This window comes from Elephantulus edwardii, unplaced genomic scaffold (assembly GCF_000299155.1).
Source record: "Elephantulus edwardii isolate Elephantulus edwardi_28Jun2011 unplaced genomic scaffold, EleEdw1.0 scaffold00137, whole genome shotgun sequence".
Taxonomy (NCBI): Eukaryota; Metazoa; Chordata; class Mammalia; order Macroscelidea; family Macroscelididae; genus Elephantulus; species Elephantulus edwardii.
The window spans coordinates 900158-917410 of NW_006399887.1; the positions used below are offsets into that span (position 1 = coordinate 900158).

The following is a 17253-nucleotide window of genomic DNA, read 5'->3' on the forward strand; positions in this document are numbered from 1 at the left end:
TGACTGCGGTGAGATGATATCTCATAGTTGTTTTTGATTTACATCTCTCTTAGACCTAGGGATTTTGAACATTTCTTCATGTGCTTGTTAGCCTCTGAATGTCGTCTTCGGTGAAGTGCCTGTTCATATCCTGTGCCCATTTTTAAATTGGATTATTTCCCTTTATCTTGTGGTGCTCAAGTATTTCATAAATTCTGGATATAAGTCCCTTATCTGATATGTTATTACCAAATACTTTTTCCCAGTCGGTGGCTTCCCTTTTTACCCTGGTGGAGAAGATTTTGGATGTGCATAAGGATTTGAGTCTTAGAAGATCCCATTTATCTACTTTATCTTCTCCTGGTTGTAGGTATTACCCATCCTTTTGGGAGCAGTTGGAGGATTTGAACTGAGTGCCTTTGGGATTGCAGCACAGCTTCTTGCCACTCGGCCACCAGAGCTCCCTTGTTATATTATTAACTTTTTGCCTTATTATATTGTATACTTTCTCATATTCACATCAGAATTATCCTGTAGGGAATTACAGTTGCCGTTGACTTGTGTCTCAGTAGGGCAAGCCTTTCGATGACTGACTTTTTAGAAGCAAATCTTTGGCCCTTACTCCTGTTGCACCTAGGAGTGGATTCTGACCACCAACTTTGGATGACTCTGTTCACACTTAACTGTTTGTTTTACCCAGTGACTTCTTGCCAGCCTCGGGAGAGGGTTGTAAAATGTGGGAGACTAAATGCATTTTGGACATTTAAAAATACCCGAATATTTTTCTCCTCAGGGATTTCAGCAACACAGAAACATTGTGCAGTGAACAGAAATATTATTGTGAAACGTGCTGCAGCAAACAGGAGGCCCAGAAAAGGTGTGTGAAATGGATTTTACTTAAGAGATGACTCTGTATGGTGTAAAGGCACCAGATTGTGGAGCTGAGCGTCCCTGGCTTTGAATCAGCTTCTTGGACTTAACAGTGATACAACTTCGGAAAAGCCACTTACCTTTCCTCAACCATAAAAGTGGGAGAGAAGTACTTACTTTGGAGAGTTGCCTGCTTATGTGATGATAAATTCAACAAATATTTAGCGACTGCTGCAGTGTAGCAGGTATTTTGTTAGGCACACAGGTTATATCAAACATAATCTCTTGCCTCTTGGGATTAAAGAGAAATGATATAAAATGCTTAGTATAATGCGTAGCACAACTAATGTTACTGTTATCACTATCTTCTATAACATTGGAGTTTCTCAGGTGGAGATAGAAGAGGTTAAAAACGGAAATCATTTCACAAATAATCACGAGGCAATCTGTAACGCATCATTTACAGAGACTGGAGAGAAAGTTATTACATTTTGAATTGATATAGGACCCAAGGTTCCCATCATTTCACTAGCACCACCCAATTACAGCCTTTGCAAAATATATGATAACCAAGGATTCCCTATCATTTGCCCCAAGAAGCCAAGAAATGTGACATTCTAATTAGCCCCTGAAACCCTACTGTGAGTTAAATTTTGCCTGCCCCTGGTTCTGAAATATTCACAGGAGCTCATAGGTGCTCATTACTGTCTTCTAAAATCCACAGGGGTCTTGAGACCTCACTTTGAAATCCTTTCTCTGCTCAGCCTCCCAGTCCTCCTCGCTGCACCAGAATTTAGAGGTGATTGGTTGTCACGTGCAAGAGTGGAAGTGGTGGGCGGGAGCTCGTTTCTGCCTCTGTCTTCGTAATCCCTGTCTGTAAAAGGCCAGTCCTAGGTCTTATTAAAGTGTTTTCTGCACAGCTGCTGAGGCTTGAGGTACTGAAATACTAGCTATTCTAGAACAATATGCGTTTTTCCATTATTCTTTTTAAACATTTTTTATTCTTCATCGTTACACATTTTCCATTATACTTATTCTTAAGTTTCTGCTGGTGCTTTCATTTTTCATGAACAAGGTTTTGCACAAATAGATTCCTAAATCAAGAGGTTCTTGAGGTGCTGCTCAAAAAGGGGCTAAACATGAAGCAAAATTTCAGATTCTGTTGGAATTCAGACTTGTAAACCCTCAAAATTATTAGCCTGAGATTGTCTTTAGCTCAAAATATTCCCTGAAGACATACAGTTGTTTATCCTAATTAGTAGTGAATGTCTATCTTGAATGTTGTATCCTTTTGAGAACTAGCTTTATGGGATCAAATTGGTGACAACAGCTTGAAATGTAAGCTAGAAAGCTTAGGGACAGTGAGTTTGTAATATCAAGAGAGGAACAGTTTGGAAAAGACAGGTGAGAATGATCACTTGATTAAGGAATATAATCCACATCATTGACTTGTATAAGTAAAGAATGTTGAAGGTTGTTCTGCTGTGTGTATTTTCAACAGCAGCAAATAACTTTTTTAAAGAGGAAAAGGAATTCTCTTGTAATATCCTTTCAAACAATATATGTTGGGATTGGAGAGCATTATGCTGAGTGAACTAACTCAGTCCTATAAGGACAAATATTGTATAAAACCATTATTGTAGAATGGTTGTGGGGGAGGGTGGAAGCAGAGACATGAGGATGTGCAGAGGGAGAGTGGATTAATTATGGGGTTGTGCAATTTGATAGGTGGGGGAGTGAGGGAAATTGGAAGAATGTGGTGTGGAAAACAATGCATTAGAATTTTGTAAATAAACTCGTATTAAAAAAAAGTGAGACCAAAAAAACAAAACAAAACATCTTTCTGATTAAAAAAAAGAAAATAATATATGTTGAAATGTGTGCAAGTTGGATTCTAATTTAGTGAAGTCATAGAGTGGTGAACTTGGAAAGAAACTAACTGGAAAAGTAGAAATAGAGATGTTAAAAAACTCTTGGCTCAAGTAAGTTTGGGAAATGTTACATCAAAGAAAAAAAAACACACCATTTCTTTACTACAGGTATTCTCAAAACCTGTATATTATTCTGTGTGCTTCTTAAGGGTCTTCAGAATAGAAGAAAGCTTTGTCCAAGCCGAGCTGGTCACCGATAACCCACATCTGTTATTATCACGGTGTTCCAGGGAGCCCAGCTGGAGAAATGAAGCCCTAAGCTGACACTTGCATTTTATAAACAAAGAAAGCAAGAGTCAGATGAGGACAATGACTTGTCTTTTATGGGTATTTCTTGCTTGAGTGCTCGGTTTGAAGATCAGGAGAGCCCTTCTGCTCCCCAGTTGTGCTGACAGTGGTATGTTTATTATCCCAGAAGCAAGTTTCAGAGCCAACTGATAGTCTGTTTCATCTTTCTTAGGATGAGAGTGAAAAAACTTCCCATGATTCTGGCCCTGCACCTGAAGAGGTTCAAGTACATGGAACAGCTCCACAGGTACACCAAGCTGTCTTACCGGGTGGTCTTCCCTCTGGAGCTCCGGCTCTTCAACACCTCCAGCGACGCAGTGAACTTGGACCGCATGTATGACCTGGTCGCCGTCGTGGTCCACTGTGGCAGGTATGCCAGGCAGCCAGCAGGATTGTTGACTGCCTGCTCATTACCAGTGTAAGAGTTGTCCCTTTGCTGAACTAGACCCAGCTGCACTCTTACTGCAGCTTCTTGCTGGTGCAAACAGGAAGTACTTATCTATTGGCTGAAAGTTGGTGGTTCAAATCTCACCCAGTGGCACCTTGGAAGACAGGCTTGGTGACATGCTTTCAAAATGGCACAGCTTTGAAAACTGGAGAGAACTCTTCTATTCTACATCTGTGGGATTACTGAAAGTTGGAATCAATTAAGTTCAATTGATTTTGGCAACTAAAAACAAGTCTTCATACTGGGCTAACAGACACAGTAATGACAAGGAGAGTCTTTCTAAAGCTCTTGTTTCTAAAGGCCTATGTACAGAGTGTTCGTCCATTATGTGAAGGGCTTTTTGTTTTTTTAAGGTGTTATTTGTTCTTTTAATTTTTTTTATTCATAGTAACATCTTTTCTTCCCCCCAGCCCATCCCGCACAGCACCCCTCGTTCCAGATTGTTCTCCTACATCTAATGCATAGTCATATATTCCTTTCAGAAAGTTCTTCCCCTCCTCTGTTCTAATGCAGTGTTCTTTATCTATCCACTCTTTCCTCATTCCTTCCCCAACCCTCCCCTCATGTCTGTCCTATTTTATAACAGAAGTGTTATGCAGTGTTTATCCTTTTGTGACTGAGATATTTTACTCAGCATAATGTCCTCATGGGTCCCCCATGTTTCGTAATGTTTTACTATTTCATTGTTTTCCTTTGTGTGATTGTACCATAGTTTTTGTATCCGTTCAATTGTTGATAGGCACTTAGGTTGCTATTGTGAATAACGCAGCAATAAACATGCGTGTGCATACAGCTCTTTGAATTGTGGCTCTGGTTTCTTTGGAGCATATTCCCAGTAATGAAATTGTGACGTCAAATGGGATTTCTATTTCCAGCTTTTTGAGAAAGTGCCAGACTACCTTCTATAGTAGTTGTCCCATATCTGTAGGGTTTTTGAAGAACTGTTATTTCAGAAGTGGATGGTTTTGCTTCTTAGAGACTTAAGACCTTAAAGACTAAGGTGTACCTCATCCAAACCATGGCATCTCATCACTTCCTGTGCATCTGAAAGATGGACAATGGATAAAGAAGACCAAAGAAGAATTGATAATGTTGACCAAGAATACTGAATATCCCACAGACCGTCAAAAGAAGAAAGAAATCTATCTTAAGTGAGGTGGACCGATGTGCTTATTAGAGGCAAGGATGGTGAAGCTTTGTCTCATACACTTTGAGAATGATTTTAGAAGAGGTCAGTCCTTGGAAAGAGACATCACACTGGGAAAGAAAGAAAGAAGGTTAGAGAAAGAGAAGAAACCCTCAGCAAGGTGAATTGACACAGTGACTGCTGCCTCAATGGGCTTGAGCATGACAGGTTGTGAGGATGGCACAGGATAGAGCCTGTTCAGACCTCTTGTTCTTGGGCTCACTATGAGTTGTAGTTGACTTGACCACACCTAACAACACAATGTACACATACAAAAATAGAGTAAGACAAAACCATACAAAAGATAATCTAAATGGGGTATTATAAGATAAATAATTGAATTACTGTTATGGAATACCAGTGATGCTTATGAAGAGTTTGAAATAAACATAGAGAAATAAATGTTAAGATTACAAATGGACGTTAAAATGTACGTTGAAAAATAAGGAACTCATGCAATATTATGCAAAATGGGTGACCCTGGAGGACCTTATGCTGAGTGAAGTATCTCAGTCACCAAAGGACAAATACTGCATGGTGCCACTGTTGTAAAACAGCACTGACCTCAGGGTTGCGGGGGAGACTGAGAAAGACGGGTTCAGTAATGTATACTGCATTGAAAGAGATGAGGGAGAAAACTGTTTAAGAGGGATATGTTATTAGGTATTTTTGTCATGACAGGAGTCCAGAGCAAAGGCTGTGTAGTGTAGTGGACCTGGGGGAGGGTTTGTAAAACAATGAAAGAATTTTTCTTTTACTTTTCCAAGAGGGTAGTGTACTAGGGGGGAGGGTTGGGAGAGGAGAAAAGTGCAACAATGAATGAATGGAAATAAAAAAAAAAGAAAAGGAAAAAAATATGAATAAAGATGCGAAAAGATAAATTATATTAAGAACTTTCTTGCTTTTTTGAATGATTTAGGAATATTTTTTGTATGTTTTTCTGTCTCTTTCTAATATTTTATGAGGGTTTTTTTTTATTGTAAGGCATAGAGAAAAGAGAGAAGCAGCCCCTAGATAGGGAGTAGCCAAGTGTTTTGCTGATAGTGTTTTGCTGAAAGTGTTTTCCTTCAGGTTCGGGGTTCCAAGTCTGAATTTAAAGATACAATGGTAATAAGATATGTAGGGGCCCTGTCTTCTTGAAGCTTATGGTCCAGTGAAAGAAGTAGTAGATAATTAACAAGTAGACATGTCTGTTAGCCACCACCAGAACCACACCATGGCAAGCTAAATCAAAGTTTTGAATAATGCAATCAGGAGATCAGGAGACGTATTGTATTAGGCACATTTGTAGTCAAGGACTCCTCTGTTGAGGAGCAATGATGTTAGTTTGAGGATTAAGGTACCCCTTATTCAGGCCATGGTCTTTTCAATCACTTGCTGTACTGATGAGAGCTGGACATTGAATAAGCATGACAGAAGACATGATGTCTTTGAACTATATCGTGTTGGAGAAGAGTACTGAATATCACATGGACCGCCAAGAGAACAAACAGATATGCCTTGCAGAAGGTGCAGCCATAGTGCTTATTGGAGGCAAAGATGATGAGCTTCTTCTTACATACTTTGGGCATGTTGCTAGCTTTGCTTATTCCTTGGAGAAGTATATCATGCTTGTGAAGGTGGAGGGACAATAAAAGAGAAGAAGACCCTTGACCAGGTGGATTGACACAGTGACTATATAGCAGTGAGCTCAAGTGTGTCAGATTGTGAGGATGACACAGGATAGGCCTGGGTTCACATCTGTTGTTCATAGGGTCACTGTGGGTTGAACTTGACTTGACAGCACCTGACAACAAAAGGAAGAATAAATGGTTATAAAGTAGAGTAGTAAAGGGAGAGATTTTTCCAGGGGACATAGTCAGGGAATATTTATCTGGAAGGTGACAGTTGCACTGAGAGCAGTGGACTGGAGTGCAGCAAGGCAGGGAAAAGAGTGACTGTGGTCAGGTTAGAGAGAGAGGATTGGATCAAATTCTTTTTTTTTTTAAATGATTTTTTTTAGTGCAACATATTTTTTTATTATTTTAATGATTTTTTTGTTACTAATTTTAATGAAAATTTACAGAGACTTTGGATTTCCATTCACTCATTGTTGCACTTTTCTCCCTGCCACCTCCTGTCCCCACCCCCAGTACACTCTTCTCTTTGAAAAGTAAAGGAAAAATCCTTTCATTGTTTTACAATCCCTCCCCCCAGGTCCACTCCACTATGCAGCCTTCGTTCTGGACTCCTGTCATGACAATAATACCTAATCACGTATCCCTTTTAAACAGTTCTTTTCCCCTCCCTTATCTGTTTCAATGCAGTATACATTATTTATCCTGTCTTTCTTAGTCTCCCCCCAACCCTGATGTCAGTCCTATTTTACAACAGTGGCACTATGCAGTATTTGTCCTTTTGTGACTGAGTTGTTTCACTCAGCATAATGTCCTCTAGGGTCATCCATTTTGCATAATATTTCATGAGTTCCTTGTTTTTCAATGCAGCGTAGTATTCCATTGTGTGAATGTACCACAGCTTCTCGATCCATTCGTTTGTTGATGTGAGCATGCAAGGGGAAATGTAGCTTTTCAGTTGTACTGGTATAAAGCTCAATACAAAACTCAATAATTAGGACCCCAAATCCCTAAAATTGTGCTAATGAAAAAAACACAAAACAGTTTATTGTAGTTGAATTAGAGTATATAGAGCAAACTGCAACTCGTGTACATGTTGTTGATGATACCCATTGCAATCCCCATAATGTAAACTCTCCTCCCATCTCCTTTCTGCATTTACTATTTCTTATCCCTCCCTACTTTTGGATTTTTGTACCTGGGCAAAGGCTGTTCTTTGATCCTGCGCATTTGATGACGCTGAGAATTATGGACCTCTGGACCTCCTCTGTTTATTGTTCACTGTGTCCGCTTAAAGTGGAGCCACAGGAGTGCGTTCTAGGCTTGAAGGGTGACTAAGGGTCATCATCTTGGGGGGGGAAGGGTGGCATCATTCTCTCCTAGAGCAGGTTTTCTTGTTACAAGTTGGAACAGACTCATAAGCTGACCCTTCAGCAGGCTTTCAGAGGCTAGAAATCACATAGAAGCAGATTGTTCATCTTTCTCCTGATTGGACCAGGGAAGCTAGTCTTTGATGATTTTGAGCTCTGTCCATGATTTTCTCCCACTCTAGCCAGCACTTTCTAGGTAACCATCCCTTTGGGAATGATGAGCAGTGCTAGGCAGGCACCATCTAGTTCTTCTGGTTTTGGGTCATGGAGGCTGAGGCCCACATGGTTCAGTAGTGGTCATCTGTAGTCCATTTTCTTCACTCTCCTCTGCTCTCGCCTCCTCCTTAGACTTCCCTGCGCTCCGTTTCTCAGCATCCAGTGGGCCACCATCCAATCGTACTAATTTAATTTTAACTCATATATTGTTTGCTGCAGTTGAGTTGGCCTCCAATTGATGGCATCTCCATAAACAACAAAACCGAGCTATTGTAACCGAGAGGGTTTTAATGGACTGGCTTTTGAAAGTAGATCACCAGACCTTTCTTGTTAGTCTGTCTTAGGCTGGAGTCTCCTGAAACCTGTTCAGCATCGTAGTAAAAGCCTGGACAGTGACAGCACCTGAGAGTGGAATCTGGGTCTGCTTTGTGGAAGACTAGAATTCACTGTCTGCACCATCACTACTGCCTTAGAACTATGTAGTCATAGCGATAGCATTGGCTTTGATAGTGTTTTCTATATAATGTAACATACATACCTTTTTACTGTGGTTTGCTACCATCTTTCTAAAATTTAGATCTCATCGCTCTTCAAAATTCCTCAGTGTCTTCCTGGCTCACTCAGTAAAATTTGAAGCCTGAATCATTATGGTCCCATCCACGTGATCTGCCCTTAACCACCCTTCTGACCTTCCTCCTTGATCTTTCCCCTCACTCACTCTGCTCCTGCCACTCTGACCTCTTTATTGCTCCTTAAATACATCAAGCATTACTCCTACCCCCAACCTGAGACTCTTGTGATTGCTGTTTCTCATTCCAGAAACTTCCATCATGGCCAACCCCCTCCCCATTTCCACCGTGTCAAATTCTATTTTATTGGAAAGACCATCTTTCACCATTTTATATCATCTAGTAGGGAACCCCCTTGTACCCCTGGTGTTACTCACTGTCCTGCTCCTAGCTGTCTTCTTCTTGGTGGGACTTATCATTTATCGCTTGACATATGTTCATGTTTAAGTTCTTTATTGCTTATCTATTCCCTACCCCAAACTCTAAGAAGATGGAGACTTTGTTTTGTTTACTGTTCACCTCTAACATAAAAGAATAGAGCCTAGCATGTTGGAGGTAGACAGTAATTATTTACTATTTGCTGATTTTGACTGTATGCTCTCCCCGCTGGTGTGGAGTCCTTAGAATAGAATGCAAGTTACCCTGTCCATTGCTGTACTCCCTTATGCCAGGCTCAGTGCCTCTAAATGGTGTTCTTTCAGAAATTCTACCTGAATGAATATTGACAGAGAAATGAGTTATTCAAGTTACTTTCTTCCAAGTAGTGATTTCAGTGAATTCATGCTTAGGAGGAATGAAATAGTTTCATACGACATGTACAGAAGGGGATATAGGCTTAGTTATAGGTTTCTGTAAGCTATTATTTTTCTACAGTTTTGTTGTAAAGAATCAAATGTTATAAAGACTTAATTGGTAACGTGGTGGCTTTGTGTTTTTCTTTTCCAGTGGTCCCAATCGTGGACATTACATCACTATTGTGAAGAGCCATGGCTTCTGGCTTTTGTTTGATGATGACATTGTAGAGGTTGGTATTCCCATTATTCTTCAGCAGGGATAGGGCATGGATGGTTTTTCCCTTGGTAGCGGTAATGAACCACGAACCAGAAAGCCGCGGCACGTGAGCCACCGTGCTCCACCGGTGAGCTACATCTCCAGACCCGGCATGGATGGTTTTTAAGGGCAGAGTGTGTGTGGGCATTTCCTGACCTAGACCTGTTTTCTCATACTCTAATCGGGTATTAACTTACTTCTCTGTCTGAACTTTCTGATTGGAAAGGGACAAAAAATATGATGGTGGATTCATTAATACTGTGTTCTTGTTAAGTTGCCTGATCAGCCAGAAATGTGGGATCTCTTATGCCATAATAAGTTGTATTTATTTCTTTCTGACGCCCTTTCTGGGCTTCTTTCATGGTTCTAGATTTCTCTTTTATTAATTTTAGTTTAGAAAGTTTCCCCCCCAGTCTATTCAGCATGGAAATTTATAGTACACAATAATATCCCATGTATTGACTTGTGCTGTAAAGGAATGCTAACTAGCTCGAAAGAATTTCACACTCAAAGACATGTTCTAGTCTAGCTTGCCAGAGTAACTATTTTAATGTAATAGCACAAAATGAATGAACTCTGGTGGGCTGAAGGACTGAAATTATTCCTGAGATTACCAGCATCTGAAAAACTAAAGTCCTGGCATCTTCAAAAGGTTGTCAGGCATGTAGGATCATCAGTAGGTGACAATGCCTTCTTCCCTAGCTATGTGCAGTTCAAGTAAGACACCTTTTAGTGAGTCTCCTGAATTACCCATTTCACTCAGTTCCTAGTTGTGTTGAATAACAACCCAGGGGCTACCAAAAGAACAAACAAGTCTGTCTTGGAGAAAGTACAACCAGCGTGCTCCTTAGAGACAAGGATGGGGAAATTTGGTCTCACATATTTTGGACATGTTGTCAGGCAGGACCAGTCCTTGGAAAAATAAATCATGCTGGGGAAGGTGGGAGATCGGAGAAAGAGAAGACCCTCAGTAAGACAGGTTGACACAGTGACTGTAAGAGTGAACTCACGCCTGTCAGAGATTTTGAGAAGGGTTCAGGTTGGAGCTAGGTTCAGGTCTGTTCAACACAGGCTTGCTGTGAGTCATAGTCAACTCGATGGCTCCTAAGGACCGCCACCCTTGGGGTATTACTTCAATGATTTGTTTTCTTTCCTTTCACCCACTGCTTAACTTAATCATCTTGTTTGATTTCTTTCATTGCAGAAAATAGATGCTCAAGCTATTGAAGAATTCTATGGCCTGACGTCAGATATATCAAAAAATTCTGAATCTGGATATATTTTATTCTATCAGTCAAGAGAATAACATAAGGAACTATGGAACTCATCCGAGCCGGGAGGACGCTCAAAGAACTAGTACCTGGTTTCTCTGGACTTTTCTCCTTCCCCAGTGGCCCACCAGTGACGTCACTCCGCGTCTCCCTGGTCTGGCTGTGTTACACTTTACCCTCCCTGTTCCCCCGCCTTCCATTTTTTACAGGCAGCACTACTCTTGGTTTTCTTTTAGTCTGATGTAGCGTTAACTGCAATCAGATTGTAGTAAGGTTCTATGAGTAACATTGCTAACAGAAAGACTGGGTATACACTACACCACGTTCCATGTCTGGCTGAATTAAATTGGCATTTCTTATGAATGTCTCTACAGTCGACTTGGGGGCGGGGGTGTCTTTGCTCAACTTCAGTCGCTTCCAGGGTCTCCTTACAATGCATTCCTTTTAACATTTCCCTGGAAACATTGCTACTTATTTTTTTAGCTTCTCTTGCCTCCCTTCGGACAAAAGGACAGACCTGAGCAGATGTCCATCCACCTTGCAGGACTGCAGCTATAGCTTTAAGTTGGCACAATGTGACAAATGTCTTAAGAGGGAGTAACCTCAAGACAGAGGGCACCCTCTGTGAATGGGGTGGGAAGAGGCCATTCACCATTAGAATCCCAGGGGCTGAGAAGGTGTGGGGCTCAGGGCAGGCAATTCCAGGAGGATGCTTTTGTGGACAGTGAAGAGTTACCTTTTTAATCTTTCTACCAAAATATGAAATTTCAGGAATAGAACTATATGCTGTTTGTTTTTAGTGACACTCTTATAAGGGGGAGAAAAAAAAAGACAAAAACAAGCTTTTTTACTTCTGTAAGGTCCCGTGAGTAGTTGCTATCCTTTACCCAGCACTAAGGTTTCCAAGGTATTTTTCCTGTCCTGCTGATGTTCTTACGAGAGTCTGTGGTTGCAGGGTGGAGACGCCACCTCAGCTGCACTGTGCCGCTGGCCACACATCCATTCAGTCTGTTCGCTGAGGCCCTGGGGAGCCTCTGGGCTAACATGACCCCCCCCCCCCCCCCGAGGAGGGAGTACCAAAACCACTGGGTTTGAGTCGGGTCAGAGAAGGTGTCTCCTAGGCAAGGGGAGGCGCGCACAAAACGTGGCCTGTTTCTTTGGCTCTGACTCCTAGAACACATGGGAGTTACTGTTTTTTGGGTTTTTTTAATTTAAGAACCTCATCTCACTTGAGTTACTTCTTTTCTTTTCTTTTTTTTTGTTCTATCTGTATTTATTAGAGCATCTGAGTATTAGTAGACCTTTTATTAAAAGGGTTAATGCGCTATTTGGCAGTTGAGCTGGATTTTGGTTTCCTACGAATATGATGAGCTGTGGAGCTTGGCTTCCCTATGGGGGAGTTCATTTAACGTCCATACATTGATATACTGTGAACGTATGCTTTTGTTACCTAATAAACCAGTGAACCAATGTGCACACTTTGGGCATAATGTGAACTCAAATCAAAAGCAAATGGTGTTGGTAGTCATTTTGCAGCAGTTTAAAAGGATAGCACTTTATTTTGAGGACAAACTGGATTTCTTCTCTTTGAAATATCTTGGGCTTTGTTGCTCACAATTTTTAAAGGAACAAGCTAACACATCATTGTTTATGTTTGAGGTGAAATGGTCTACTTTTCACTGGAAAAGACAAAAACAGGGTGATAGTCGTACTCTTGTTTTCCACAAGTGACAAAAATATACCTTGCCTTGTTTAGAGGCAAATTCATATTTATAATTTTGTCTTTTTTAAAAAAAAAAAAACTACAAACATTTCCTCCACTAAACATGCAGTAATTACTTCATGGAAAGTATTGTGTTTTTAAGGTGAGGTACTTTCCGGGTGAAGTTGATTAATGTAGGAACATGTTTAGACTATATATATACTCCATATATTTGACTTCAGGTTATAAAGTTTTAAAAAAAGATAATGTTGCTCTCTCACTAGCATATTTAGAACTGATTCCTAAGAGGGGTATCTATTAAAAACATCCTTGAAGTGACTCATGGAGCTAATTGATTAACAAAAAGATGGTTTATTTGAACCTGATGGAAGTAATACTTAAATACAAAGCTGTGTGTTCAGACATTTCTTTTTTGTTGGAGGGATCTGAGTGATTCCTCTTAATAGAAAGGGTCATTACAGGTCAGTATCCAGAATAGACTTTTGGAATAAGGGGTATAAGGATGGAAGAACGTGTGAAGACACTGAAGTGTTATGTGATGGCAGGAAAAAAAAGATAGGAGAAAGAACAAAATGCACTTATCTACCAACACTCCAGACTCCACAAGTTTTATTTTTGTTTTTATTGTTTAAACATAACCTTTTCCCTTCCTCTTTAATCAGTGATACCAACACTAGGCAGCTACACTGTTGTTCCCTCATATCATCTTGCTTTCTGTATTGACAGGAGCATCCAAACAGCGCCCCCTGCCCCCCCAATCCCTTATTTGTAGTGGAAGGCAAAGATACGGGGCCTGATCTGAGGTCACAAGAGCACAAAGGCTTAGCAATATTCACTCAGCTGGCCGGGGATTTTGTAAACCGTTTCCTGGCAGGACTGAGCAGGCCTGCTGTATGTTTTGGTGTGTATTTTAAAATAAATGACAGTGTTTTACATTTTTAAAAAGAGAGAAGACATACTTGCTTTATTGGTTACATACTGTTTGGGCATCTGGGTTACAGTACAGTATGTTAAAAAAATCGTTTGTTTAAAAATGGTTGGTAGAATGGAAGCATCTGGTCCGGTGGTGGTAGAGCACCTTGTGTGGACTGGCTCAATCAAGAAAAGCACAAGCAGAGTGTGTACTGGTTTACACAGGAGTCCAGGCATGTTTGGTGTTATAGCCTGGTGTATTTTGGATTTAAAATGAAATGGGGGTGGGGGGAGAAAGACAGAAATATGACCCCCATGCATTTATTTTCGTGGGCTCTATTCATTTTCATGGGCATGCTTCTAACCAGAGCTTAGGGCTTATTTTAGATACTGGAGTGTGAATTTATTACAAATGGACTGTATCTTTAAACACTGCATTTTGATCAGCTTTGTATGTTCATGTGTATTAAAATATTGTGCACTACATGTTTTGCCCCATTTGCTATTCTATGGTCAAGGCATTCATCAGCACTGTCATGGCAGCATGGGTCAGGGAACATTTTTTTCCTGTTTTTATACCTAATTATTAATTTCCTACTTTCCAGTATTTCATTAATTTATTTTTGGCTTCCATTTCTGTGTAACCAAAATAGTTAACTGTGTTTGTGTGGCATTCATTTGCTTTTGTTGCTTAAAAAGAAAAGAAAAATCATTTTTATTTAAAGTGATCTGTACCTTAATTTTTTTTTCTCTGTGTAACCAATTCAAGCACTTTAAGCAATAATGTCGATGTTGTGAAAGTTCAATCAGTTTAACACCTTGCCTCTAAGATTGTTTGAAAAAAAAAAGTAAATAAAATAGGACATTTTCTTTCTAGAGAATTACATCTGGGTAATGTTACATGCATGGATTTAAAGTGCTTTGTTTAAAGTGCAAGTCAGTGGCAAGTTGCATGCGCAGCTAATTTTGAAGCAGTGGAAGTGTGAGGAGCGTTCAGTTCATTGTAAGTTACAAAGACAGTGTTACTGTGGAGACTGATACTGTCCATGTTCCAGAGGTAACTCACCATCTTCTCTTGCATGATAAAGAGTCAGAATTCATTTAGATATCACAGTTGAGGTAAGAATGCGTTTAGAAATTGAAACTGGGGAAGAGCAGATTGCGAATATGAAGTGAACTATGACTAGTGGATAATGATCTCAACTTTGCTTTATTCTTACCCATTTTAAGAGAGTAACACACATTGTTACTCTCTCTGATGTACTTGACCCCATTGTTACAGTCACTGTCATCCGTCTTGTTAAGGGTCTTCCTCTCTAAGACTGGCCTTCCACTTTTCCAAGCATTATCTGGCCCCCTCCAAGGATTGTGTGTGTGTGTGTGTGTGTGTGTGTGTGTGTGTGTGTGTGTGTGTGAGAGAGAGAGAGAGAGAGACAGAGAGAGAGAATATATTTAGGTCATGATGCAATGATTGCAACAATGGATTCTGGCATGGCGGAGATGATGATGGGTCAGGATAGGACACAGAAGATCCTGGTCTAAAAGGCCTTCTAATGAGTTGTGATTGCTTCAGCAGCATCTAACAACACATAAAACAGTGGCATAGTTTGTATCAAGTTGTGCAGCTGACCCAAGGCTGTACATTTCAGGCAGTTTGAGTCCACCAGTGGCTCTGAGGAAAAAAGATGGGGTGGTCACCTCCCACATGATTTAGAAGCCTGAGAAGCCCAATAGAATGTCACACTATGAGTTAGAATTGACTGATAACAATGAATTAGGAGTTAACACTTCAGAGATATTCCAAAAGGTTAAGAAGCTAACCAGAGGTTGGAGTTCACCTGAAGCACCTTGGAAAAGAGACCTGGCAGTCTCCTGGAAAATCAGCCTTTGTGCAAATCTATGCACAGAGGCTCCTTTGTGAATCAGTAGACTCCATGACAACTGGGTTGACATCCAAATGAATTGCTTGATTTGTATATTAAACCTTTTACCAAGTTAACGAAAGCTCTGTTCTTGAGCTGAGGTGACGTTCAGCTTTAGGATCCCATCAGCACCTGGATTCTAGCCCTTTGTCGGGAGGGGGTAGGAATGTGGTCCTGATGCTGCTGTTGCTGACTCCCTGCTTCCTGCAGGGAATGTCAGCTTCCAGAATCCCCTGCTGCGTGCACACCGATTATTACCTAGGCCTGCCAGCAGGGGGCAAGTGTGGGCCTGTGCCTGTGGGCTCTGTGCACAGGTGGGTCGAACTCAAGTGGGATCAGCGTGTTTGCACAGGAGGTGATTATGAACTCACTGGCCTGGGTTCAGTTACAGGAACAAAGCCCCCAGACTGGGAGCAGAGGAATGTGCCATAAGTGACAAGACCCCCAGTTCCTGTTTGTTTTTGAGGGCAATGAAGTTGAACCTGATGGAGTGGCTTGGAGGGGAAATCTTGGGTGTTTCTCACTTTTCTAAACATGTCAAATGGGGCCTGTAGGACAGGCCTGTCATCAGTGTGATAGGGTGCGGGGTAATGAGAAGTGGTCCTTATTTCCATAATGTCTCACCTTCTGTTTCATTGATACTCTAACTGCTTGTAACTGAGTGTGACACTTTCGTCGCCTTTTGCTTTACATTCACTCGAAAATGTTGACTCTTCCTCTTTCCTTCAAGAGGAGACTTTAATGAGGTTATTATCAAAGACCATCAACAAGATGGCTTGAAACAGGGACTGTAGTAGCAATGGGTTGGCACATATCAGATGGTGAGGATGGTATAGGACAAAGCACAGTTCTGATCTGTTCACAGGGTCAACTGGGCAGCACATAAAACCAAAGAACAGGGTGGCTGTGAGTCATAGTCAACTGGACAGCACATAAAACCAAAGGCAAATCAGGGGGGTGAGGATGTGCAGGGGAGGGGGCATTCAAAATGGGGTTGTACAATTTGATGGGTGGGGGAGTGAGGAAAATGGAAAGAATTTGTTCTTGAAAACAATGTGTTTGAATTTTGTAAATAAACTAGTAGGGGCATAAAAGGCAAATCAAACTTTTCCTAGAGTTGGCCCAGGTGGAGGGGTTTTCATCTAGGAGTTCTTTACCTCTTGAGCTGGTGGAGAGGGAGCTGGTCTTATGGGTAAGGAGTTGCACTGCCACCTCCTTGATGTGCAGGCAGTTTGAATCTACCAGTGATTTACAGCATCTAGAAACCTACTGGGAAGGTCAGCTGTGAGTCAGTTCTAATTCACTGCCCTATGAGAAAATGCTGGTGGAGTCGTCAGTAGGGAGTTGCTCTGCTGACCCAGAGGTCACCTGGAGGTTCGAATCAAGCCTCCATGGATGGGGGGGGGGGAAATAAAAATTAAAAAATGGGCAATCTCTCTTGCCATTTACAGTCTGTAGAGGGTCAGCTGTGAGGCCTGATTCCAGGTACTCTCAGAGAGATTCTGTGCTAAATGAGTCCTGAGGTTATGTTAGTCTTGTGGCCCAGGGAGGAAGATGTGCAGCTTCCTCTCCTGCTTGCCTCAGAAAGCCAATGGAGCGATGCTAAGAGTTGAAATAGACTGAATGACAATGGGCTCGGTGATTCTGCGTTAATGTTTTATAGTGTTTGGTCCAAAGTACATTGTTGTTGTGTATCATAAAGTGGGGGAACTGGCCCATAGCTGACCATCTAGTGGGGTTTCAGAGGCTGTCAGTTCCACAGAGAAGACTCTGAAAATTGCACTGGAGCACAGAGAGGCCAAAACACAAGGAAGAATTCAAGCTACTAAAGAGTTGAATAGAAGATTTCAAAAGGCAGCACGGAATGACAAAGCAAAATATTACAATGAAATGTGCAAGGAG

At 41.1% G+C, this 17253-nt stretch overlaps 1 protein-coding gene across 1 annotated transcript in view; it reads left to right on the plus strand.

Moving 5' to 3' along the window:
* Nucleotides 1–11252, plus strand: part of USP46 (ubiquitin specific peptidase 46) — a 96315-nt gene extending 85063 nt beyond the window's left edge. Inside the window, exons 6-9 of the mRNA XM_006894149.1 lie at nt 773–856; nt 3241–3438; nt 9419–9497; nt 10728–11252. Of these exons, the coding sequence (XP_006894211.1) occupies nt 773–856; nt 3241–3438; nt 9419–9497; nt 10728–10829 (463 nt within the window). The 3' untranslated portion in view covers nt 10830–11252. The remainder of the gene's footprint in view (nt 1–772; nt 857–3240; nt 3439–9418; nt 9498–10727) is intronic.
* The last annotated feature ends 6001 nt before the right edge of the window (nt 11253–17253 follow it).